At 42.4% G+C, this 27,196-nt stretch overlaps 1 protein-coding gene across 9 annotated transcripts in view; it reads left to right on the top strand.

Moving 5' to 3' along the window:
* Positions 1-27,196, top strand: part of TRIM37 (tripartite motif containing 37) — a 171,610-nt gene that overhangs the window by 37,494 nt on the left and 106,920 nt on the right. For all 9 annotated transcript variants that reach the window (XM_051824777.3, XM_089317265.1, XM_089317264.1 and 6 more), the window contains 2 exons: positions 20,842-20,966; positions 25,004-25,054. In XM_051824777.3, the coding sequence (XP_051680737.3) occupies positions 20,842-20,966; positions 25,004-25,054 (176 nt within the window). The remainder of the gene's footprint in view (positions 1-20,841; positions 20,967-25,003; positions 25,055-27,196) is intronic.

Raw genomic sequence — 27,196 nt, 5'->3', positions numbered from 1 at the left:
TAACATATTTATTGAGGATCTGTTAAATATTACATAAATATCAGGCATTGTTTTAGGTGTTTGGAATATAGCAGGCACAAAATGATTAAAATTCTGCCACACTAAGAGTTCATAGAGGTAGGTAAGTATGAGTGATATAGTAAATAAGTAGTATAATATTTAGTAAATATTTGATATATGCCCTTCTCTTGAATTTTAAAAAGAATTTTTTATTTTTAAAATTTTTCTGATTGCTTCACAGCTGTCTCTCAAGATTGTTTGTGATCATCCTGGAAATTCTGTTCACATTTTCTTTGGTTGATTTGCATATTTCTTGATTCCCATGATCTCCACTTTCTGAGTTTATTCATTTTCTTTGCTATTACACTTCCTCCAGTGGTTTTCTAGGATGGATAAACAGAATAAAGTTTACTTTTCTGCATATCTGGAAATACTTTCACTTTTACAATTGATTGATAGGCAAGATTCAGTATATAACTATTTCTTAAACACTCATTTCTCTTTAGTACTTCTATTTTTTTTTTTTAAGATTTATTTATTTGAAAGTTACCCAGAGAAAAAAGGAGAGCAGAGCGTAAGGTCTTCCATCTGCTGATTCACTCCCTAATTGCTGCAATGGCCAGAGCTGTGCCGATCCAAAGCCAGGAGCCAGGAGCTTTTTCTAGGTTTCCCACATGGGTTGCAGGGGCCCAAGGGCTTGGGCTATCTTCTACTACTTTTCCAGGCCATAGCAGAGAGCTAGATCAGAAGTTAGCAGCCAGGACTCAAACTGGCACTCATATGGGATGCCGGCACTGTAGGCGGTGGCTTTGCCTGCTACACCATAGCTCTGGCCCCTAGTACTTGTATTCTTAATTGTACATGGTATTCCTATAATCCAGAGACTTTATTTTATATTTTCTGGAGAATAAACTAGCAGCTTTCTGCTGGAATGATTAGACAATTTTAGACTAGCTGTGTTACAGCACAGATGTGCATTTGAGGGACTTAAGTGTTGGATTTTTTTAAAAATAATTTTATTCTTATTAAACATAAATTACATTTATTTAAAGTGTACAACTTGGGACCAGGATTGTGGTACAGCAGGTAAAACTGTTGCCTGCAATTCCTGTGTTCCATACAGGTGCTGGTTCATGTTCTGGCAGCTTCACTTCACATTTAGCTCTCTGTTAATGGCCTGGGAAAAGCAGCAGAAGATTGCTGAAGTGCTAGAACCCCTGCCACCCATCCGGGAGATCTGGAAGAAGCTCTTGGCCCTTTGCTTTGGCTTGGCCCAGCCCTGGCCATTGTGGCCATTTTGGAAGTTAATCAACAGATGGAAGATCTCTCTGTCTCAGTGTCTCTCTCTCTCAAATGCTGACTTTCAAATAAATATATAAATCTTAAAAAAAGAATGCTCATTAATAAAATGAAGTATACAACTTAAGTTTGATAGTTTTGAGATTTATTTATTTGAAAGGCAGAATGACATAGATCCTCCATCCACTGGTTCCTTCCCCAAAAGAGCTGAATGCAGGAGCCAGGAACTCCTATCTGGTCTTCCATGTGTCAGGTACCCAAGTGCTTGAACCATTATCTGCTGCTTCCTAAACACAGGGAGCTGGATAGGACATGTAGCAACTAGGACTTGAACTGACCCTCTCATATGGGATGCAAGAGTCCTAAGTGTGTCTTAACATACTGTGCCAGAAAGGTGGCCCCAAATATATATACCTTTGAAACTATCAGCACAATCAAGATAGTGACCATAAGTTATCTCCAAAAGTTTCTTTGTACCTCTTTGTACTCTTCTTTCCCACCTTTCCCTCTCCAGGAAATGACCAGTCTACTTTGTCATTATAGATAATTTTATAGAAATTTATAAAATTTTATAGAATTTTATAAAAATGAAATCATATATTAAGTAATTATTTTATGTTTAACTTCTTTCAGCAGTTATTTTGAGGTTCATTCTTGTTGCTGTGTGCATCAGTAACTGTTTTATTGCTGAGTAGTATTCCATTGTGTGTATATGTATATATGTATATATATATATATAAATACCACAACTTATTTTTCCATTCAATATTTATGACCATTTAGGTTGTTTAAGGCAGTTACAGATAAAGCTACCATAAACATACATGTGAAAACATTTAATGGTATATGTTTATTTTTCTCTTGGGTTTACCTAAGACAGAAGGGCTTGCTCAAATGGTACATTAGTGAGTCCTAGCAGTTTACTGATATGTAATGGCAATTTTATCTTTTTATTTATTTATTTTTTTTTTATTTTATCCGATGGCAGGAGCCAGGTACTTCTCCTGGTCTCCCATGGGGTGCAGGGCCCAAGCACTTGGGCCATCCTCCACTGCACTCCCTGGCCACAGCAGAGAGCTGGCCTGGAAGAGGGGCACCGGGACAGAATCCGGCGCCCCAGCCGGGACTAGAACCCGGTGTGCTGGCGCCGCAAGGTGGAGGATTAGCCTAGTGAGCCACGGCGCCAGCCAGTTTATCATTTTATATTCCTACAGGTGGTGTATCACAATAGCAGTTCCTCCATATTCTTTCCAACACACTGTAGTCTTTTTAATTTTAGATATTGTTGTAAGAGTATCTAACTGTAGCTTTAATTTGTATTTCCCTTATGACTAACAGTATTGGGCATCCCTTCTTGAACTTATGTGCCATATAGCCATATATATTTTTTCCTTGTTGATGTGCCTTTTAAAATCTTCTGGCCATCATTGTACTGATTTGTTTGGGTTTTTGTTGAGTTTTTAAGAGTTCTTTATATAAAGTAGAAATCTTTTTTTTTTTTTAGATAAAGGCTTTTTTTTTTTTTTTTAAAGGTTTATTTATTTGGAAGGCAGAGATAGAGAGGAGGAGAAAGAGAGAGAGAGCGCCTGAGTGCACATGCTCTTCCATTCATTGGTTCACTCTTCACATGGCTGCAATGGCTGGGGCTGAGTAAGACAGAAACCAGGAACTCATTTCAGGTCTTCTGCATGGATACAGGGCCCATGTAATTTAGGCCATCTTCCTCTGCTTTCTCAGGCACATTAACAGGGAGCTGGATTGGAAGTAGAGCAGCCAGGGCTTGAACTGTTACCCATATGGGATGCTGACACTGCAGGTAGAAGCTTAATCTTCTGTGCCATAATGCAGACCCTTTTTATCAGATACATGTTTTGCAAAAATTTTGTGAAAAATCTGTGCTTTGCCTTTTCATTTCTTGGTAGATGTCATTTGAAAAGCTGAAATTTTTAATTTTGATGAAACCTTATTTGCCAGTTTTTTTTCTTTTGGTGTTATATTTAAGAAATCTGTAACCCAAGGTGACTCAGATTTTCTGTTTTCTCTCAGAAATGTGGTTGTTTGAACTTTTATATTTAGATCCATTATCTGTTATGAATATTTCTGTTCATGAGGCATAGATCTGAAGTGTTTCTTGTTGTACACTGATTCAGTTGATCAGCACCATTTGTTGAAAAGACGGATTTTTCTATACTTTATAAACAGTTCATATTTTTCAGAAATTAGTTGTCCATGTTTATGTGGACTGTTCTTTTTCATTGATTTGTTTTTTATGCTAGTACTACACTATATTACTGTAGCTTTATAAAAAATAAAGATCCAGTTACTTAGGACATCTAAGTTGGTTCTGAGTGTCTGCCTTAGCAGAGAGTCAGAGGTGGAGCTGGATATTGAGTTTACACACTCCAGTGTGGGCTGTAGGCATCTTACCTGCCAGGCCTAGTGCCCACACCTCAGGTGTTTTTGTATGCCATAGTATGCCCATGGTCATAGAACTGATGTTTATATATGTATCTTTTTTGTTTTTTTCTTTTTTTGAATCTTACATCCTTCAACATTGCTAAATTCATTTGTTATTCTGGTAGCTATTTGTTGATTATTTGAATTGCCGACAATCATGTCCTCTTGAAAAAGTCGTTTTTTTTTTTTTGCAGTTTGGCTGCCTTTTATTTCTTCTGGAAGATTACACTGCATAGAACCTCCAGTACAGTATTGAATTAAGCATAATGTAACCTGTAGTTTTACTGTAGGTGTGGTTTGTCAAGTAGGAATTCCCTTATATTCCTATTTCATTATGAATGAATGTTGCTCTCTGGGCTGCTATAACAGTCTTATATACTAGGTGGCTTATAGAGAAGAAAAGTTTATTGCCGATAATTCTGGGGTCTGGGAAGTACAAGATCAAGGTGCCAACAGAGTTTGTGTCTGGTGAGGGCCCACTTCTGGTTCATAGACAGTGCCTTCTTGTGTTCGACGAATAGAAGGGTAACCCTCTATGATCTCTTTTATAGGGTACTATACTGATCCCACTCCAGATGGTTGTACCTTATCACCTCTTAAAGGCCTTACTCACTAATATCATCACCTTGATGATTAAGATTTCAAGATGCAGATTTTAGAGGGATGTAAGCTCATTGGTTTGTTTAATTTCCTTTTATTTTTTAAAGATTTATTTAAGAGTCAGAGTTACAGAGGGAGAGATAGAGAGGTCTTCCATCTGCTGGTTCACTCCCCAAATGGCTGCAACGGCCAGAGCTGGGTCAATCTGAAGCCAGGAGCTTCTTCTGGGTCTCCAATGTAGGTACAGGAGCCCAGGTATTTGGGCAGTCTTCCACTGCTTTTCCAGGCCATTAGCAGGGAGTTGGATCAGAAGTGGAACAGCCAAGATTCAAACCGATTCTCATATGGATGCCAGCACTTGCAGGCGGAGGCCTAACCTTCTATGCCAAAACACTGGCTCCTATTTGCTTATTCTTAAAGATTTATTTATTTGAAAGTCAAAGTTACGGAGAGAAAGAGAAATTTTCATTTGCTGTTTCACTCCCTAAATGGCTGCAGTGGGAGGGGCTGGGCCTGAAACTCCATCCAGGTATCCCATGTGGGTGCAGGGGCCCAAGGACTTGGACTATCTTCCCCTGTTTCTCAGGTGGATTAGCAAGGAGTTTGTTCGTAAGTGGAGCAGCTGGGGCTAGAAGTGGCACCCACATGGGATTCTTGTGTGGCAGGCAGTGGCTAGCCCCCTATTTTAGTTCTTAATATGGTGAATTATTGAAAAAAAAAAAAAAAACAACTCAGCTTTATACTTCTGAGACTCAAATCCCCAGTTTATGTTTACTTATTTATTACCTTTTCATTATATTGGATTTGATTAGCTTGAATTTTTAGATCTTTGTATATGAGAGTATTAGACTGTAGTTGTGTATTTTTCCCCCCTGGATATATCTTCATCTGGCATTGGTATCAGAGTAATTCTGGCCTCAAAGAGTATATTTTAAAATATGTCTTCTTCAGTTTTGTGGAAGAAATTGAGTAGAATTGGTGATTTTTCTCGATATTTGTTTGATAGAATCTATCAGTGAAGTCATTTGAGCTTTGTGTTCTTTGTGGAGCAGTTTTCATCTACAAATTCAGCTTCTTTAATAGGTACAGGATACTAAGTTCATGTCATTTCTCTTTAATGAGCTTTGGTAGTTTGTATATTTGAAGGAATTATTACATTTCATTTGAATTGCTGAATTTATTGGCATAAACTTTATATAACACACCCTCAATATTCTTGAAACAGTGGAATCTAGTGATGTCATTTCTTTCCTGATAATGCTAATTTAGGTCTTTTTTTTTTTTTTTTTTTTTCCTGATCAGTCTTATTAGAGGTTTGTTATTTTCATTTAGAGATATAGGTTCTGGATTTTGTTTCTCTGTATTCCTCTGTCTGTCTGTCTGTCTGTCTTTCTTTCTTTTTTTTTTTTTTTTTAATTGATTGCTTGTTTTCTTTCTTTTGCTTATTCCAGGAACCCTGTATACTGGTTAAAGTTCCATGTGAAATGTGTGTTCTTTTATTAGGTAGAACATTTTATAAATGTCAGTGAGGTGAAGTTGGTTGATATTTAAGTTTAGCTATCCTTTCAGGTTTTCTGCCTACAGAGTAAGTACACCTAATCCAAAAACTTTGAAATCCAAAATGCTCCAAAATCTGAAACTTTCTGAGTGCTGACATCATTGAAATTTCCACTCCTGACCTCATGTGACAGATTTCAGTCAAAACACAGGCACGTTAAAAATATCATATAAAAATATCTTCAGGCTATGTGTATAAGGTGTGTATGAATGTAAATGAGTTTTGTGTTCATTTCCTAGGATAGTTTATTATGTATATCCAAATATGCTTAAACTTAAAAAACCTTAAGATCTAAGCCAGCGCCGTGGCTCAATAGGCTAATCCTCCGCCTGCAGCGCCGGCGCACCGGGTTCTAGTCCCGGTCGGAGTGCCGGATTCTGTCCCGGTTGCCCCTCTTCCAGGCCAGCTCTCTGCTGTGGCCCAGGAGTGCAGTGGAGGATGGCCCAAGTGCTTGGGCCCTGCACCCCATGGGAGACCAGGATAAGCACCTGGCTCCTGCCTTCGGATCAGCGTGATGCGCCGGCCGCAGCGCGGCAGCCGCAGCGGCCATTGGAGGGTGAACCAACGGCAAAAGGAAGACCTTTCTTTCTGTCTCTCTCTCTCTCTCACTGTCCACTCTGCCTGTCAAAAAACAAAAACAAAAACAAAACCTTATGATCCATGCATTTTGAATGTAGGAAACACAACCTGTACTCGTTTTAAAATTTTTTTAATTTTAAATTTTAAAAAATTTTAAAGATTTATTTATTTATTTGAAAGGCAGAGATACAGAGAGAGTGGGAGGGGAGATGGGGGGAGAATGGGGGCGAGAGAGGGAGAAAGGGGGAGAGGAAGAGAGGGGGAGAGGGAGAAGAGGGAAAGGGGGGAGAAGAGAGAGATGGGGGGAGAGAGAAGAGGGGGGTGGAGAGAGGCAGGGGGAGACAGAGGGAGAGGGAGAGAGAAACATCTTGCATCTGCTGGTACACTCCCTAAATGGCCTCAACAACCAGGGCTGGGCCAGACTGAAGTCAGGAGCGAAGGAGGTTCCTCTTGGTCTCTCACATAGGTGCGGGGGCTCAAGTACTGGGGCCATTCTCTGACACTTTCCCACATGCATTACTGGGGAACAGGGTCAGAAGTGGAGCAGCTAGAACTTGAACCGGCACCCATGTGGGATGCTGGCACTGCATGCAGGGGCTTTTCTGTGCCACAGCACTGATCCCAACCTGTACTTGTTATACCAGAATTCGTAAGGTTTTGAAATTGTTGACTATAATTTTTTTTTTTTTTTTTTTTTTTTTGACAGGCAGAGTGGACAGTGAGAGAGAGAGACAGAGAGAAAGGTCTTCCTTTTGCCGTTGGTTCACCCTCCAATGGCCGCCGCTGCAGCCGGCGCACCGCGCTGATCCTGGCAGGAGCCAGGAGCCAGGTGCTTTTCCTGGTCTCCCATGGGGTGCAGGGCCCAAGCACCTGGGCCATCCTCCACTGCACTCCCTGGCCATAGCAGAGAGCTGGCCTGGAAGAGGGGCGACCGGGACAGAATCCGGCGCCCCAACCGGGACTAGAACCCGGTGTGCCGGCGCCACAAGGTGGAGGATTAGCCTATTGAGCCACGGCGCCGGCTGACTATAATTTTTGATTGGTCTACTTCTTTTGACAACTCTATTAGTTGATTCGTATATTTTGAAGACAGTCTTTTAGTGATATAAACATTAGCATTGTTACATGGCTCTACCCTCTGTACCACAACACTGGCCCCAGGAAATGATCCTTTTTATTCTTGGTAATTGTTTGTCTTGCAATCTACTTTGACATCAAGCCGTTTCAGCTTTTGTTTTTTAAGATTTATTTACTGGGGCTGGTGCTGTAACATAGTGGGTTAGGCTGCGGTCTGCAGTGCCAGCATCCCATATGGGTGTCTACTCAAGTTCCAGCTCCTTGCTAATGGGCCTGGGAAAGCAGTGGAAGATGGCCCAAGTGCTAAACCTACATGAGAGACCCAGAAGAAGTTCCTGGCTCCTGGCTTCAGATCAGCTCAGTTCCGGCCTTTGCGGCCATTTGAGGAGTGAACCAGTAGATGTTCTATCCGTCCTTCTCTCTCTCTCTCACTCTGCCTCTCAAATGAATAAATAAATCTTTAAAAAAAAAAAAGATAATTTATTTGAAAGAGTGACAGAGGGAGAGTCAGAAACAGAAAAAGATTAGGAAATAGAGGTGTATGTTCTGCTTCACTCCTCAAATAACCACAACAGTGAGATCTGGGCCAGACTGAAGCCAGGAGTCAGGTCTTGTCTTGTCTTGGTCTCCTACATAGGTGATGGGGTTCAAGCACCAGGGCTGTCTTTCCCTGCCTTCCCAGGTGCATTAGCAAGAAGCTGGATCAGAAGCAGAACAACCAGGACTCGAACCAGCACTCCTAACTCGGATTCTGGCATTGTGGTCTGCAGCTTAACCCACTATGCCATAACACTGGCCCCTCAACTTTCTTTTAATGTTACAATGCTATATCTCAATTTCTCCTTTAATGTTTATATTAAATTTTTTTTAAAGATTGATTTATTTATTTGAAAGTCAGAGTTACACAGAGAGAGAGAGGTCTTCCCATGGTTCACTCCCCAATTGGCTGCAACGGCTGGAGCTGTGCCGATCTGAAGCCAGGAGCCAGGAGCTTCTTCTAGGTCTCCCACGTGGGTGCAGGGGCCCAAGGACTTGGGCCATCTTCTACTGCTTTCCCAGGCCATAGCAGAGAGCTGGATTGGAAGTGGAGCAGCTGGGACTTGAACTGGTGCTCATATTGGATGTTGTTGCCATAGGTGGTAGCTTTATCTGCTATGCCATAGCACTGGCCCTGATATTGTAAATTTTAAGTATCTCATCTTGCTATTTGTTTTCTCTTTGTGTACAGTCTTTTGTTTTCTTCAGTTTCCTCTTTTTTTGAGTATTGTCATCAGTGTAAAACACTGATAGCAATAATGAACATAAATGTAAATGGATTAGGTTGAACTTAAACAAAAAATCCAATGCTGAATGACTCAATAAAAGGTAGATCTAGAGAGTGATGAAAAAAATTTTTTTAAAGATTTATTTGTTTATTTGAAAGGCTAAGTTGGTGGGAGTTGGGGGTGACAGAGATCTTTCATCCACTGTTCACTCCCCATATGGCCACGATCTCTGGGGCTGGGCTAATCTGAAGCCAGGAGATTCTTCTTGGTCTCCCTTGTGGGTGCAGGAGCCCAAGCACTTGGGCAGTCTTGCACTGTTTTCCCAAGTGCATTAGCAGGAAGCTGGATCGGAAGGGGACCAGCTGGAAATTGAACTGGTGTGTATATGGGATGTTGGCGTTATAGGTGGCAGCTTTACCCACTGTGCCACAGTGCCAGCTCAAGAATGATGAAAAATTTAACATGAAATCTTTACTATGGATCATAAAGAACACTACACGATAAACAAGGAACAACTTACCTCACCAAGAGAAGATAGGAACCAGCATTTAGCCTTACAATGATGACAACTTTCTTTTACATCAAAGTACCTGGGTTTGATACCCTGGCTCTGGCTTCTGACTTCAACTTTCTGCTAGTCAGCAGTGATGACTCAAGTGATTGGATTCCTGCCGCCCACATGGGAGACCTGGATAGAGGTCCTGGTTTGGTTAGGGCTCATCCTAGGCTATTGTGGGCATTTGGTGTATAAACCAATGGATGGGATGTCTCCCTCCTATCATTCCTCCCTCCCTGCTTCTCTCCCTCCCTCTGTCCTTCCCTCCTACTCTTCCTCTTTTTCTTTTTCTCACTCTTTGTAATAAATCAGTGAAAATTTTTAAATATTCATGATTTTTAATTTTTTCCCTAGAAACCTTTTATTTAAGATATACAAACTTCATGCTTTTTATAAATAAAACTATATATATAGTACATATATATGTGTGTGTGTGTATATATATATGTATATATATATAGTGATTCTTCCCGCTGTACCTGCCCTCCCACCCTTCTTCCTCTTCCCGTTCCTATTCTCATTCTTATTTTTCACTAAGATCTATTTTCAGTTAACTTTATACACATAAGATTAACTCAATACTAAGTACAGAGTTCAACAAATAGTATGAAAAAGTGTTACTAAACAGTCAAGACAAGGCTGTTCAGAGTCATTGTATCTCAATGTGTCAATTTTACTTCTATAGATTACCTTTTAGGTGCTCTATTAGTTACCATAGATTAGGGAATACATTTGGTATTTGTCCTTTTAGGACTGGCTTATTGTCGCTCCCCCTCTTCGTGGAGGAACGACACTAAGCCCTGCCTAGGCTTCATATCCAAGTCACGGCACCATTATGTCGCTCCCCCTCTTCGTGGAGGAGCAACACAGGACCCTGCGCTGTTCTTTCAGTCTGCTCGGCCCTCCCCAGGTTTGCTGCTGGTTCTTCCCGGGTTGGCTACTATCCCTTCCACCTCCGTGGAAGGGCAGTTCCCCCTGGCCGCTTTCCCCACTTCCGCAGGGGAGCGGCACACCGCCGGCCGGTTCTCTCGGGGGCTGCACGGGTTCCCTTAGATGTTCCCCATAGATGTTCCTGGTGCATGCCGTCTCTCTCCTCCTTTATAGTCCTCCTCCGCCAATCCTAACTCGGCTGCCCACACGCCGAGTACGCTGCTCTCCAATCAGGAGCAAGTCCTACAGTTAATTGGTTTAACTGGAGGCAGCTGTGCGGAAGCTGTTTACTTCTCTCCCAGCGCCATATTGTGGGAGAGCAGATGCATAGAATAAGTCTTAATTTCAGTAACAGTCTAGTCCGGGCTGCTCCCCACAGCTTATTTTGCTAAGTATGATGTTTTCCCATTTCATCCATTTTGTTGCAAATGACAAGATTTTTTTTAAACCACTGTGCAGTATTCCATGGGGGTACATAATCCATAATTTCGTTTTTAAGATTTATTTGAAAGGCAGAGTTACAGAGAGGCAGAAACAGAAGCAGAGAGAGAGCAAGAGAGAAAGAGAGAGGGGGGTCCTCCATCTGATGGTCCACTCCCCAGATGGCCACAATGGTTGGAGCTGCGCCCCAATCCAAAGCTAGGAGCCAGGAGCTTCTGGGTCTCCCACATGGGTGCAGGGGCCCAGGGACTTGGGCCATATTCTGCTGCTTTCCCAGGCCATAGCAGAGAGCTGGATCAGAAGTGGAGCAGCGTGGCTAGGGAGTGCAGTGGAGGATGGCCCAAGTACTTGGGCCTTGCACCACATGGGAGACCAGGATAAGCACCTGACTCCTGCCATTGGATCAGCACGGTGCGCCGGCTGCAGTGCGCCGGCCACGGCAGCCATTGGAGGGTGAACCAACGGCAAAGGAAGACCTTTCTCTCTGTCTCTCTCTCTCACTGTCCACTTTGCCTGTCAAAAAAAAAAAAAAAAAGGAGCAGCTGAATCCTGAACCAGCACCCATACGGGATGCTGGCACCACAGGTGGTGGCCTTACCTGCTAGGCCACAGTGTCAGCCCCTTCATAATTCTTTTATCTGGTGTTTGGTGACAGACATTTGGGTTGATTCCATATCTTAGCTTTTTTGAATTCAGCTGCATTTTTTTTTTTGTTTTGTTTTGTTTTTTTTTGTTTTTGACTGGCAGCGTGGACAGTGAAAGAGAGAGAGAGAGAGAAAGGTCTTCCTTTTGCCATTGGTTCACCCTCCAATGGCCGCTGCGGCCGACGCATCACGCTGATCAGAAGGCAGGAGCCAGGTGCTTCTCCTGGTCTCCCATGCAGGTGCAGGGCCCAAGCACTTGGGCCATCCTCCACTACACTCCCTGGCCACAGCAGAGAGCTGGCCTGGAAGAGGGGCAACCGGGACAGAATCCGGCACCCTGACCGGGACTACAACCCCGTGTGCCGGCGCTTCAAGGCGGAGGATTAGCCTATTGAGCCACGGCGCTGGCCAGCATGTATTGTTTTTTAAAGATTTATTTGAAAATTGAGTTAGAGAGAGACAAGAGGTCTTTCATATGCTGGTTCACTCCCCAAATGGCCCCAACGGCTGGAGCTAGGCCAATTCGAAGCTAGGAGCCAGGAGGTTCTTGCATGTCTCCCACATGGGTACAGGGGCCCAAGCACTTGGGGTATCCTCTATTGCAGTGGATCTGGATCAGAGTGGAGCAACCTAGGCTGGAACTGGTGCCTATATGGGATGGAAATGGAAGCTTTACCTGCTATGCCACAACACTGGCCTCGTGATTGTTGGATTCTACCAAAAACTTAGATGTTGGTAGAACTATAATATTTTGATAAGATCACAGTCATAGCAAGTGATTTAAAAATAATTTATATACTGATAGTTCCAACTAACAATATTTTTGAAAAAATTAAATTGTATCTGGCCGGTGCCGCGGCTCACTAGGCTAATCCTCCACCTTGCGGCGCCGGCACACCGGGTTCTAGTCCCGGTCGGGGCACCGGATTCTGTCCCGGTTGCCCCTCTTCCAGGCCAGCTCTCTGCTGTGGCCAGGGAGTGCAGTGGAGGATGGCCCAAGTGCTTGGGCCCTGCACCCCATGGGAGACCAGGATAAGCACCTGACTCCTGCCATCAGATCAGCGTGGTGCGCAGGCCGCAGTGCGCCGGCCGCGACGGCCATTGGAGGGTGAACCAACGGCAAAAGGAAGACCTTTATGTCTCTCTCTCTCACTATCCACTCTGCCTGTCAAAAAAAAAAAAAAAAGGTATCTAAAACATCTGTATGGAGATTGGTGCAGCAGTTAATATGCCACTTGGGATGCGTGCATTTTGTGTTGGAGTAGCTGAGTTCACATCCTGTCTGAGTTTCTGAATCCAGCTTCCTGCCAGTGTACATTCTGGAGGACAGCAAGCGATGGTCCAGGTGTCTGAGTTTCTGCCACCCACATGAGATACCTGGATTGAGTTCCTAGCCCCTAATTCAGTTGGACCAGCCTCAGCTGTTGTGGTCCAACTGAGAATTAACCAGTAGATGGAAATGTTTCTCTGCCTTTCAAATATATAAATAAGTAATTTTAAAAACATAAAAGTTATTCATGGAACCCTGAATCCCAAAATGAAAAGTATATATTCTCTTTACGAATACATGGAGGGGCTGGTGCTGGCTCACTTGGTTAATCCTCTCCCTGTGGTGCCGGCATCCCATATGGGCACCGGGTTCTAGTCCTGGTTGCTCCTCTTCCAGTCCAGCTCTCTGCTGTGGCCCAGGAGGGCAGTGGAGGATGGCTCAAGTGCTTGGGCCCCTGCACCGCATGGGAGCTCAGGAAGAAGCTCCTGGCTTCGGGTCAGCGCAGTGCCAGCTGTAGCGGCCATTTTGGGGGTGAACCAATGGAAGGAAGACCTTTCTTTGTCTCTTTCTCTGTCTATAACTCTACCTGTCAAAAAACAAAAAACAGCTACGTGGAACAGTTTTATCGTCTGATCTAATAACTAAAGTATATAGATAACACTTTCGGCCTTTTGGCTAAGATCAAGTGTAAAATATATAGAAATCTGAGATATTTTCTCATAAATGATACTATTACAAAATAGACATTAAAATAGTTTAAAGTTATAATTATTCATGTAAATATACTAGTAAATATCTTAAAATCGTAATTTTATCAGTTAAAGAGAGAATCACAATTGAATAAACTATTAAAATGCAAGGCATATCTAAGGAATAGAAGAGAATTTTCGGTATAAAATACAGTTATTAATAAGAAAAAGAAATGATGGGTAAATGAGTTATCTTCAACCAAGCCAGAAATGGTACAATGATATAAAAGCATAAAATTGAAAAAAAAATGAAGATAGTGGTGAAATTAACAAAATAGAATTTACAGAGTGGTTGAGAGGATCAATATAATCAGTATTTGATCATGGCCCAAGTGCTTGGGCCCTGCACCCACATGGGAGACCAGGAGAAGCACCTGGCTCCTGGCTTCGGATCGGCACAGCACGTCGGCCATAGCGGCCACTTAGGGGGTGAACCAACGGAAAAGGGAAGACCTTTCTCTATCTCTCTCACTGTCTCACTCTGCCTGTCTAAATAAATAAATAAATAAATAAATAAATAAAATATTCAGTATTTGATCTTGGAGAAAGTGAAATAGATGTTACCCTACCAAGGTTGATCAAGAAAAATGAAAGAGTGCTTCGCAATATAGTGCGAAGAAAATGCAGGGTAAAACTACAAATACCGGAGAAATATAAAGAATAAAAATATTTTTAAGGGCCCAGTGTTTTAGTGTAGTGGATTAAAGCACAGCTTGTGATATTGTCATCCCATACCAGAGCACTGGTTTGAGTCCTGGCCGCTCTGCTTCCATTTCAGCTCCCTGCTAATGTGACTGGGATAGCAGGGGAAGATGTCCCAAGTACATGGGCCTCTGCCACCCACCCACATGGGAGATCTGACTGGAGTTCGTGGCTGCTGGCCTAGACTCGGCAGTTGCGGCCATTTGGGGAGTGAACCAGCGGATGGAAGATCTGTCTCTCATATCTTTGTCTCTGTCTCTGTAACTCTGCCTTTAATAAATAAATATTTTTCTAAAAAGTGAAATATTGTGAATCACACTGATTCTTGGATGTACATTTTGTTACATTATGATGGTATGAAATGGGATATTTCTTAATGCTGCCATAATTTGTTAATTTTTTTGTGGCACATAAAATAAAGATATATTTAATAATCAGTGTCTTGTTGCATTTTGTGAACCTAAGGGAAAATTTAGTATTGTCAAGTAGTTCTTGTATTAATCTACGGATTCTATTCAATCGTAATTTCAGTGAGTTTTCTGAAAATTTGATAAACTTTCAATATTTATATGAAAGAGCAAGGGGCCCCAAATACCCAACAAGAAGGTACAAAGCTAGAGCTGTTGTCAGGCTGTATATCAAGACATGATATAAAACCATAGTAATGAACACAATGGTTTTAGTATACAATCCAATGGAGAGGCAGAACAGAGTAAGACATCCATGATTAACCCCAAGGTGTATGTGAATACTTAGTACAAATGCTAAAAATGTAGAAGGATGGACTTTAAGCAAGTTGACAGAAATACATGTGGGAAATAAAATTAGGTCTTCATCCTACTATGTACTGAAGAAGCAGTGCCAGGAGAATTGAAGCCCTATATATGAAGATAAAATTTTTATTTTCATTATTTTTAAAGTTTTATTTCAAATACAGAGTAGCAAAGGGAGAGAGAAAGATCTTCCAACAGCTGGGGCTGGGCCAGTCTGAAGGCAGGAGCCCAGAATTCGGGACCTTCAGAGTACGAGACTGATGCACTGCCTACTACACTAAGGAGGCAGATAAGGGCCCAGAACTTCACCTGAGTCTCCCATGTGATTTGCAAGGCCTAAATATTTGGGCATCTTTCTGTTTTCCCAGGCGCATTAGTAGGTAACGGGATTGGAATGTGGTTTAGCCAGGACTTCAAAAGGTGCTCTGATATGGGATGCCTGCTGCGCCATAGTTAGCCTGCCCCTTAATTATTTTTAAAGGAGAATATCTTTGATACAGGGAAGAGAAGGGCTTTTGTTAAAGCACAGTAGGCATAACATATAAGGAGAAATATTTGGCTGAATTAATTTTTTCATATAAAAAAAGTCCTTGAGATCAATTACTTAGCACGGTGGCTTAAACTGCCTGTGACACGGGCATCCCATATGGGCACTGGTTTGAGTCCCAGCTGCTCTGTTTCTGATCTAGTTCCCTGCTGATGAGTCTGGGCAAGCAGTGGAAGATGGCCCAACTTCTTGGGCCCCTGCCACTCATATTAGAGACCTGGATGGAGTTCCTGGCTTCTGGTATTGGCTGGTACAGCCTGGCTATTGCAGCCTTTTGGGGAGTGAACAGTGGATAGAAGATCTCTGTCTGTAACTCTGTCTTTCAAGTAAATAGATAAATCTTTTTTTTTTCCCCGTATTTATTTGTGTCAGAATTACAGAAAGAGAGGGCGGGAGAGAGAGAATCTTGCATTTACTCCCCAGATGGCTGAAACAGCCAGGATTGGGCTAGGCCAAAGCCAGGAGCCAAGAGCTTCTTACAGGTCTCCCATGTGGGTCCAGGGACCCAAGTGCTTGGGCCATCCTCCATTACTTTTCCAAGCACATTGACAGAGAGGTGGATTGGAAGTAGAGCCACAGACTAGAGTGGTGCCTATATGGGATACCAGCACTGCAGACAGTGTCTGAACCCACTACGTCACAGCACCGGCCCCTAAATAAATCTTTTTAAAAATTAGATTGCCAAGTCATGCACTAGGAGCAGTTTTTTGTCATTCCTGAAATTGAACATAAATTGGTATTTAGAATTTGTACCAAAATAGAGGTACAAATTCAGGAGCTAAAACAATCTCAGAAAAAGTGAGTGAAAGTTTACGCATAGTTAGAGAAGTAGATACCTACGTGTGTGGCCAATGTGGAGTGTCTCTGAGAATAGGAAATGCCATCTGATCTCCTTAGTTTGGCAAGAATAAATAACTGAATGGAGCCAGTGCTGTAGTACAGCGGGTTAACGCCCTGGTCTGAAGTGCCGGCATCCCATATGGGTGCCAGTTCAAGTCCCGGCTGCTCCACTTCCAATCCAGCTCTCTGCTATGGCTTGGGAAAGCAGTAGAAGGTGACCCGAGTCCTTGGGCCCCTGCACCCGCGTGGGAGACCCGGAAGAAGCTCCTGGCTTCGGATTGGTGCAGCTCTGGCCGTTGTGGCCAGTTGGGTAGTGAACCATTGGATAGAATACCACTTTCTCTGTAACTCTGACTTTCAAATAAATAAATAAATCTTTAAAAAAAAAAAAAAGAACAAATAAGTGAAAATATAAATGTTGTCAAGGATATATACCAATGGGAATTACTCCTGATTAATATTTGGAGAGCCATTTGCTAATTACTGCTAAATATGTTAATATGCTTCAATAATTATTCCAGGCGCAGAGAAACTTAAATATACTCATAGGGAGCTGTTCACAGAGTTCTTCACAGCAGTTATATTTAGTACTAAAGACTAGAAAGTTGGGTCTGGCATTGTGCCGAAGCATATAAAGCTGCCACCTTCAGTGCCGGCATCTCATATGTGTGCCGGTTGGAGTCCTGGCTGCTCCATTTCCAATCCAGCTCTCTGCTGTGGTTTGGGAAAGCAGTGGAAGATGGCCTGGGTCCTTGGGCCCCTGCACCCGCGTGGGAAGACTCGGATGAAGCTCCTGGCTCCTGACTATGGATCGGCTCAGCTCTGGCCCTTGCAGTCAACTGGAGGAGTGAACCAGTGGATGGAAGACCTCTCTCTCTCTCTGCCTCTGCTCCTCTCTCTGTGTAACTTTGACTTGCAAATAAAGAAATAAATCTTAAAAACAAAACAAAACAAACAAAAAAACAGAAAGCAACATCAGTGTCCATTCATAAAGAAATTGAGAGGCTCCAGTATAGTGGATAAAGGAGCTGCTTTGAGATGCCAGCATCCCATATGGGCGTCAGTTTAAGTCCTGGCAGCTCCCCTTCTGATCAGTTCCCTGCTAATGGCCTTGGAAACAACCTGCTCCCATGTGGAAAACTCAGAAGAAGCTTTAAGAAGCTTTTGGCTTTAACCTAGCCATTGCGGCCATTTGGGGAATGAACCAGTGGATGGAACACCTTTCTCTGTGTATCTCCCTCTCTGTCTAACTCTGCCTTTCAATACATTGTTCTATATTATTAAAATATATTCTTTAAAACTTTAAAGTAGATCTACATATAAAATAATTAAATCTTAGAATATTGAATGAGAGACTGGGATAGTGGTGAAGTGGTTTAAGCTGTACTTGGGACACTGACATCCCATATCAGAGCACTAGTTTGCTCTGCTTCTGGTCCAGCTTCCTGCTAACATGCCTGGGAGGGTAGCAGAAGATAGCCAGTTAAGAAATTAAGAAAATATGTTGGGTTAAAAATATAAGTTACATTATAATACAGCCTGATAGTGTTTATGTAAAGTTTGAAAACATTCAGATTATTGTTTATGGATGTACAGACACACATGGTAATTATTGAAAGATGTGGTGATAAGTGAATTGTCTTTGGAAAAAAATGGAAGGAGACATACAGTATGTGATCAAATATTAATGAAATGTATAAATTGGGAAAAATATATATATCATTGATTCAAGAAATATATCAGGGCCAGCGCTGTGTGCCCGCCTGCGGCGCCAGCATCCCATATGAACACCGGTTCTAGTCCCGGTTGCTCCTCTTCCAGGCCAGCTCTCTGCTGTGGCCTGGGAAAGCAGTGAAAGATGGCCCAAGTCCTTGGGCCCCTGCACTCGCATGGGAGATCAGGAAAAAGCACCTGGCTCCTGGTTTCAGATCGGCACAGCTCCAGCCGTTGCAGCCATTTGGAGAGTGAACCAACAGAAGGAAGACCTTTCTCTCTGTCTCTCTCACTGTTTGTAACTCTACCTGTCAAATAAATAAATAAATAAATCTTAAAAAAAAATAACTAATAAAAAAAAATCTTAAAATTAGGAATAGTGCCGTGGCGTAGAAAGGCCTCTGCCTTCGGTGCCGCTATTCCCTTGGGTGCCGGTTCGAGTCCCGGCTGCTCCACCCCTTTTTTTTTTTTTTTTAAAGATTTATGTATTTGAAAGGCATAGTTACAGAGAGGCAGAGAGAGAGAGAGAGGGAGGGAGGGAGGGAGAGAGAGCGCGCGCTTCTATCTGCTGGTTCACTCCCCAAATGGCTGCAAGGCTGGAGCTGGGCTGATCAGGAGCTAGGAGCCTCTTCATTGTCTCCCACACAGGTGCAGAGGCCCAAGGACTTGGGCCATCTTCTACTGCCTTCCCAGGCCATTGCAGAGAGTTGCGTCGGAAGTGGAGCAGCCGGGGCACAAACTGGCGACCATTTGGGATGCTGGCACTGCAGGCGGCTTTACCTGCTACATCGCAGTGCTGGCCCCTATTCCACTTCTGGTCCAGCACCCTGCTGATGTGCCTGAGAAAAGCAGAAGATGGCCCAAGTACAGTGCACCCACGTGGGAGACCTGAAACAAGTTCAGCCTGGCCTACTTAGCCATCTGGGGAGTGAACCAGCAGATGGAAGATCTCTGTCTTCCTTCTTTGGATCTCTGCCTTTCAAATAAATCAATCTTTAAAAAAAAGATGGGGTGGACATTTGCCCAGCAGTTAGGATTCTGCTTTGGAATGTTCACATCCCACATCAGAATGGTTGGAGTCCTGGCTTCTTCACTATCAATCCAGCTTCCTGCTTGTGTGTACTCTTTGAGGCAACAGATAATGGTTCAAGTAGTTGAGTTCTTGCCACCCACATGGGAGACCTAAGTATTGAGTTCTGGTTCCTTACATTGGTCTGGTCCACTCCTGATTATTGCATAACCAGTGAATGGAAGATATTTTTAAAATTTCAAATAAAATATAAATAATTGGAAATATAAATATTATAATACTGTTAAATAATTTTAAATAAAAAACATTACTGTCCCGAGGGATGCTTGCCATATAATAATATAAATGACATGATATACAGCTGCTTGTTTTTGCTAACCTCTTATGTATGTTGTTGGTTTTGATGTCGCTGCTTTTTATAAACTAAAGGCTATGTTTTTGAGCTTTGATACATATCATATTCTGTTTATCGTGGGAGCTACCATAACAAAATATCACTGAGTGGTAGGCTTCAACAACAGACATGTTTTTTCAAATATCTGTTTCCCAAAATCAAGGTATTGGAAGGTTTGGTTTCTTCTGAAGTCTCCTTGCCGTATAGATGGCTGCCTTCTGATTGTGTCTTCATGTGGACGTTCTTGTGTTCATGCACAGTCTTGATGTCTCTTCTTAAAAAGACAGTAGTTTCATTTGATTAATTGCCTCATGTTACCCTAATCACCCCATCTCCAAATATGGTTGTGTTCTGAAGTACTGGGTTGTTGAGCCTGCAACAAGTAAATTTGGAGATGAGGAGAGGCACAATTTAACCTACAACAGATGGATTACAGAGGTGTTTTACATACAGCTTTATGTATGTATGTATGTATGTATGAAACAAGCACTGGTGGATAGGTGTTTTTTTTTTTTTTTCTTTTTAAGATTTATTGATTTATTGGAAAAGCAAAGTTACAGAGAGAGGGAGAGTGAGCGAGCGAGAGAGAGAAGTCTTCCATCTGCTGGTTCACTCAGATGGCTGCAGTGGCCAGAGCTGTGCCTATCAGAAGCCAGGAGCCAGGAGCTTCTTCCAGGTTTCCCACGTGGGTGCTGGAGCCCAAGTACTTGGGCCATTTTCTACTGCTTTCCCAGGCCATAGCAGAGAGCTGGACCAGAAGTGGAGTGGCCAGAACTCAAACTGGCGCCCATATGGGATGCCAGCACTGCAGGCGGCAGCTTTAACCCCTATGCCACAATGGCGGCCCCTAGATACCATTTATTTCAGCTCTACATGTCAGCAGACTCACAACTATGTAATCAGTCAGTGATGGAGCTGGGACTTCAAACCCACTTTTTTCGGAATTTAAAATCAGTAGTCTTTTAAATGTCATGCATGTTTGACCACACTTATCCTATGCTGTTGGCATAACTTAAACATAGTGTTTTCCATGTTGATACAAGATATGTATGTATGTTATGTCTTCACATTTTTGTTTTGTGGAATGCAATCTTAGAAATGCTTTTAAAGGCTTCAGTGTATAGGATTTGTCCATTTATATACATAAAAACTTCACTGTACCAGTGTAAAAGTGTTTGTCATTGCTTAAAACTTGACTTATCCTGAAATATGAGAGAAAAATGGATTAAAATCAAGTGTGTTTATTCAGTGACCTTACTGTTAGATTCTTTGTAGATTAATTCTTAAACCACTTTGAAAGAATCATTTTTATCTCATTTTGTCAGTTTATAAGAATTCTAATTTCCTTTTTTATTAAGAATTTTGAAGTGTCAATGAGTAACAATTTTTATTCAGATGATTCTTTTTCCTCATACAGTTGCGATCTTGTAGTAAGAGTGAGTTAATATCTAAGAGCTCAGAGATTTTAATGATGTTTCAGCAAGTTCATCGAAAACCCATGGCATCATTTGTTACCACTCCTGTACCACCAGATTTTACCAGGTAAGACAGTTTTAAGATTTCATTTTCATTTGAAATTTATATGCAAATACATAGTTGTTTCAAAGGATAAGCTCTATTTTGTAATTCGATCTCTTTTTAAGATGGTGTTTCTGATGTGATCTGGTGAGTTCTATTTTTTTGTAAATGCACAAAAACAGTCTGGTAGACTTAACGCTTTTGACTGTAAAGATAAAATGAAAGTGAATTAGAAATGATTTTTTCCTTGGAACTCTGAGTTCTACAGTGTAGAAAAATAGCTGATCCCATCAGCTTCACCTGTGTTCATTATTTGATTTACCTTTTTTTTTTTTTTAAAGATTTATTTATTTATTCAAAAGGCAGAATTACAGAGATGCAGAGGCAGAGAGAGAGGTCTTCTATCCACTGGTTCACTCCCCAAATGGCACAATGGCCAGACCTAGGCTGATCTGAAGCCAGGAGCCAGGAGCTTCTTCAGAGTCACCCATGAGGGTGCAGGGGCCCAAGCACTTGGGCCATCTTTTATTGCTTTCCTAGGCCACAGCAGACAGCTGGATCGGAAGTGGAGCAGCCAGGCCTTGAACCAGCACCCATATGGGATGTCAGCATTGCAGGCGGCAGCTTTACTCGCTACGCCATAGCACTTGCCCCTTGATTTACCTTTTTTTTTTTTTTTAAAGATTTTATTTATTTATTTGAAAATCAAAGAGTTACACAGAGAAAAGAGGCTGAGAGAGAGAGAGGTCTTCCATCTGATGGTTCACTCCCCAGTTGGCTGCAATGGCCGGAGCTGCGCCGATCCGAAGCCAGGAGTCAGGAGCTTCTTCCAGGTCTACCATGTGGGCGCAGGGGGCCCAAGCACTTGGGCCATCATCTACTGCTTTCCCAGGCCAGAGCAGAGAGTTGGATCGGAAGAGGAGCAGCCTGGACTTGAACCGGTGCCCATATGGGATGCTGGCACTTCAGGCCAGGGTGTTAACCTGCTGCGCCACAGCGCTGCCCTATTTACCTTTTGAATTAATATATATCTTATTACAAAAAAAAATATATATATATATATATATATCTTATTACATAAAACTCTGAAACAGAAAATGTCTACCATGAAAATTTGAAGGTTACACAGTGTTATCTATAAGTGCTGTAATATAGAGGAAATAATTATTGCAAACCCAGGCTATCCAGTATGGGATGTACATATCCCAAGCCCACATTTGCTTGCACTAAAAGCCCACCCTTGTTGAAGTGTTTGGACATTATAAGGGATGTTTGGAACTTGGTGGAAAAACTAACAAATACCTGTATAGTTGGAAGTTGCAGAAAATTACTGCCAAAAACATGTCCCTACTTGACCAAATTTTGAAGATTATACTGAAAAGACTGCTTTAGAGTTCTGATTAGGTATGTAATTCCAAGAAAGCTTTCCAGGTGCTAATTGCTTTGAGCCTGCTAATTGGGATTGTGTGCACTGAATGCTAGGAGAACATATGACAGGGACATCTTAGACCAGATCTCATGTGGTTTATATTATCTGAAGCAAGAGAAGGGATAAAACCAGGCAAAAGGATCTAGGGATAAGCCATGTGAATCTCCTAAGGAAAGGTAACAGCTTAATAAGGAATGGGGTTTGAATTCTTGACATGATCAATTTAGATAATAGCTGTACATTTAACAATTTTAGGACAGAGTACCTCTACTTAGAAAAAAGTCCTTTTTGTACTTACTATAAGGTAAAGAATAATTTCTTTTAAATCAGTTCTGTATTTTTACATAGCAGCTGTTAATTTTTTTCTGGTACTGTAACAATGTGACGGGTCTGGCACCATGGCTCACTTGGCTTATCCTCCACCTGCAGTGCCAGCATCCCATATGGGGACCAGGTTCTAGTCCCAGTTGCTCCTCTTTCAGTCCAGCTCTGCTGTGGCCTGGGAGGGCAGTGGAGGATGGCCCAAGTGCTTGGGCCCCTGTACCCGCATGGGAGACCAGGAGGAAGCACCTGGCTCCTGGCTTTGGATCAGCACAGCACAGGCCGTAGCGGCCATTTGGGGAGTGAACCAACGGAAGGAAGACCTTTCTCTCTGTCTTTCTCTCTCTCTGTAACTACCTGTCAAATAAATAAATAAAAAATCTTAAAACAAAACAAAACAAAACAGTGTGACAGTACTACAGATGTTGCATATCTTATGTTTGCAATAATCAGAATTCTGATGAATTGAACTTTAGAAAATATGTGACTACGTGGTGAAATGACTTGTTAGATTTGTAATTTTTTTGTGTAAAATTTATAACTGTATTATAGTACTTTGTATGGTAAGTTCTTTATTGTAAATGGTGTATAAATGATTTTCATAGTGTTAAAACCATCCCCATGATCTAAGGTTAGTTAGTGCTATGAATTATCCCTTAACCTATCTCCTGTTAGTTCAGTTCTGTTTGGAGAAATTTGGATGGAACTCAAATTGCTTGAGTTTACTTTGCAAGAAAGTGTTAATGTTCTAGTTTATCCCAGTCACCCCTTAAGTGATAATATATTTTAATCTTATAAAATTGTAATAGGTTTTTGCTAATAAATAGTCTCAAAATATTTAAGGTTTATTAGTGAGGGAAGTTTGGGGATTAATTTTGACATAATATACTTTAGTTGCTTCTTTTTAAGCCTATTTATATCTGTTTTGTGATTCAGGTTCCTGACCTAAGCATTAGATTCTTAGGCTTTCTTTTTTTTTTATTTTTATTTTTTTTTTATTTTTTGACAGGCAGAGTGGACAGTGAGAGAGAGAGACAGAGAGAAAGGTCTTCCTTTGCCCCGTTGGTTCACCCTCCAATGGCCGCCGCGGCCGGCACGCCGCGGCCGGCGCACCGCACTGATCCGATGGCAGGAGCCAGGAGCCAGGTGCTTTTCCTAGTCTCCCATGGGGTGCAGGGCCCAAGCACCTGGGCCATCCTCCACTGCACTCCCTGGCCACAGCAGAGAGCTGGCCTGGAAGAGGGGCAACCGGGACAGAATCCAGCGCCCCGACCGGGACTAGAACCTGGTGTGCCGGTGCCGCTAGGTGGAGGATTAGCCTAGTGAGCCGCGGCGCCGGCCTAGGCTTTCTTATTTCCACAGTTTTTATTACATTAGTCTAATGCATTTATTTTAATGCTTATTCATATATTGTCTTTTGGGGCTAGCGCTGTGGCACAGTGGGTTAAAGCCCTGGCCTGAAGTGCCGGCACCCCGTATGGGTGCCGGTTCTAATCCTGGCTGCTTCACTTCCAATCCAACTCTGCCATGGCCTGGGAAAGCAGTAGAAGATGGCCCATGTCCTTGGGCCCCTGCAACCGTGTGGGAGACCTGGAAGAAGCTCCTGACTCCTGGCTTTGGATTGGCGCAGCTCCGGCCGTTGTGGCCATCTGTGGAGTGAGCCAGCGGATAGAAGACTTCTCTCTGTGTCTCTACCTCTCTCTGTAACTGTCTTTCAAATAAATAAAATTAATCTTTTAAAAAAATATTGTCTTTTTTAAAAAAGATTTATCTTATTTATTTGAAAGGCAGAGTTGCAGAGAGACAGAAAGAGAGAAGTCTTCCGTCTGTGGGTTCAGTCCCTAATTGGCCACAATGGCCAAAGCTGTGCCGATCCGAAGCCAGGAGCTTCTTCCAGGTCTCCCACGTGGTGCAGGGGCCCAAGCACTTGGGCCATCTTCTACTGCTTTCCCAGGCCATGGCAGAGAGCTGGATGAGAAGTTGGGGCAGCTGGGACTTGAACCAGCGCACATATGGGATGCCGGCACTGCAGGTGGCCGCTTTACCCACTATGCCACAGTGCTGGCCCCTCTTATGTAGTCTTTAAAAAAGTGTTTTATAAAGTATTTGTTATGTCTTCAACTTAATTACAAACTTTTGATGTATATATGAATTCATTTGACTTCCTGCTATGTTTAGTCAGAAGAATGTATTTCTCAGGTGTGTGTTTAATCATGTTTTCAAGATATTGTTAAGGAACTTTTTTTTAAAACTAACTGTAATTTTAAACTTAAATAAGTTAAATGTATTTTCCCTTTTTGCTTCTTTTTAGTGAATTAGTGCCATCTTATGATTCTGCAACTTTTGTTTTAGAGAATTTCAGGTAAGAGCTTTTGGCAACTTGACTTTGTGTTTGTGTTTACCCATAATGAGGAGTCAGGGAAAGTCTTATTTCTTGGTAGGACAGAGGTCTAGTGCAGTGTGTATCACTTAGTTTAGTACTCTGAGAAGAATGAAGTTTCCTGTTAGGAGCACAGAGGCTATGTTTCTGAATCTTGTAGGTTCAGTATCTCCCCGCCACAGTGCTGGCGCCCTGAATATATTTTTATGTGCAATATTTAGCAAAGGTATGGAATTATCGATTTGTCAAGTCATGTTGGTGTCAGAAAGTTTCTGAGTTGGAGCACTGTGTATTTTATTTCTTTTTTTTTAAGATTTTTTTTAACTTTTATTTAATAAATATAAATTTCCAAAGTACAGCTTTTGGATTACATTGGTTCCCCCCTCCCCCCATAACTTCCCACCCGCACCCCTCCCATCTCCCGCTTCCTCTTGCATCCCATTCACATCAAGATTCATTTTCAATTTTCTTTGTATACAGAAGATCAATTTAATATATACTAAGTAAAGATTTCAACAGTTTGCACCCACACAGAAACACAAAGTGTAAAGTGCTATTTGAGTACTAGTTATACCGTTAATTCACATAGTACAACATATTAAGGACAGAGATCCTACATGGGGAGTAAGTGCACAGTGACTCCTGTTGTTGACTTAACAATCGACACTCTTATTTATGGTGTCAGTAATTACCCTAGGCTCTTGTCATGAGCTGCCAGGGCTATGGAAGCCTTTTGAGTTCGCCAACTTCTGATTTTATTTAGACAAAGTCATAGTCAAAGTGGAAGTTCTCTCCTTCCTTCAGAGAAAGGTACCTCCTTCTTTGATGGCCCGTTCTTTCTGCTGGGATCTCATTCGCAGAGATCTTTCACTTAGGTCATTTTTTTTTGCCAGAGTGTCTTGGCTTTCCATGCCTAAAATACTCTCATGGGCTCTTCAGCCAGATCTGAATGCCTTAAGGGCTGATTCTGAGGCCAAAGTGCTGTTTAGCACATGTGCCATTTTATTTTATTTTTTTAAAGATTTATTACTTGAAAGTCAGAGTTACACAGTGAGAGAAGGAGAGGCAGAGAGAAAGAGAGAGGTCTTACATCCGCTGGTTCACTCACTGATTGGCTGCAATGACTGGAGCTGTGCCAGTCTGAAGCCAGGAGCTTCTTCCTGGTCTCCCATGCAGGGTCAGGGGCCCGAGGACTTGGGCCATCTTCTACTGCTGTCCTAGGCCATAGCAGAGAGCTGGATCAGAAGTGGATCAGCCAGGATTCTAACCGGCGCCCATATGGGATGCTGGCGCGAAGGCGGCGGCTTTACCCGTTACGCCACAGCGCTGGCCCCAGATTTATTATTTATTTTCAGAGAATTTCAGAGAGTGTGTGTGAGAGCTCCCATCTACTAATTTCATTCCCCAGATGACCGTGATGGCTGCAGTGACCAGGATTGGGCTAGGCTAAAGCCTGGAGCCAGGAGATTCATCTGGGTCTCCATATAGGTGGCAAGGGCCCAAATATTTGGGCCATTCTCCACTGCTTTCCCAGGCCATTAGCAGGAAGCTGCATTGGAAGTGGAGCAGCCTGGACCCAAATGGGTGCCCACATGGGATGCCAGCATCAAAGGCTGTGGCTTTACCTTCTTCTCCACAACACTGGCCCCCATTTTGTATTTTCAAATTAGAGATGCTCAGACTGTATTGTATCTTCAGGACTGATTGTTCCTCTAGTCTGGGAAAAGTAACTTTAAAAATTTTTTTTTCAAGATTTATTTATTTATTTGAAAGAGTTGCAGAAAGGAGAGACAGAGTGCAATCTTCTATAGCGCCCAGGGTTGGAGCCAGGAGTCTCCTCTGGGTCTCCCACATCGCATGTGGAGTCCCAAAGACTCGAGCCATCTTCTGCTGCTTTTCCCAGGTCATTAGCCAGGAGCTGGATTGGAAATGGAGGAGCTGGGAATTAGCCGGCACCCTTATGGGATGACGGCACTGCAGGCAGTGGCCTAAACCATTGTGCCATAGTGCTGGCCCTATTTTTTTTTTTTTAAGAGATTCATTCATTCATTCATTCATTTATTTGAAAGGCTAAGCAAGCAAGGAAGCGAGAGATTGTCCATCTGCTAATTCACTTCCCAAATC

The sequence above is a fragment of the Oryctolagus cuniculus genome, chromosome 17, assembly GCF_051225735.1.
Source record: "Oryctolagus cuniculus isolate XC-2025 breed Fujian yellow rabbit chromosome 17, ASM5122573v1, whole genome shotgun sequence".
NCBI classification, from domain to species: Eukaryota; Metazoa; Chordata; class Mammalia; order Lagomorpha; family Leporidae; genus Oryctolagus; species Oryctolagus cuniculus.
This window is presented reverse-complemented; position numbering and strand designations above follow the sequence as displayed.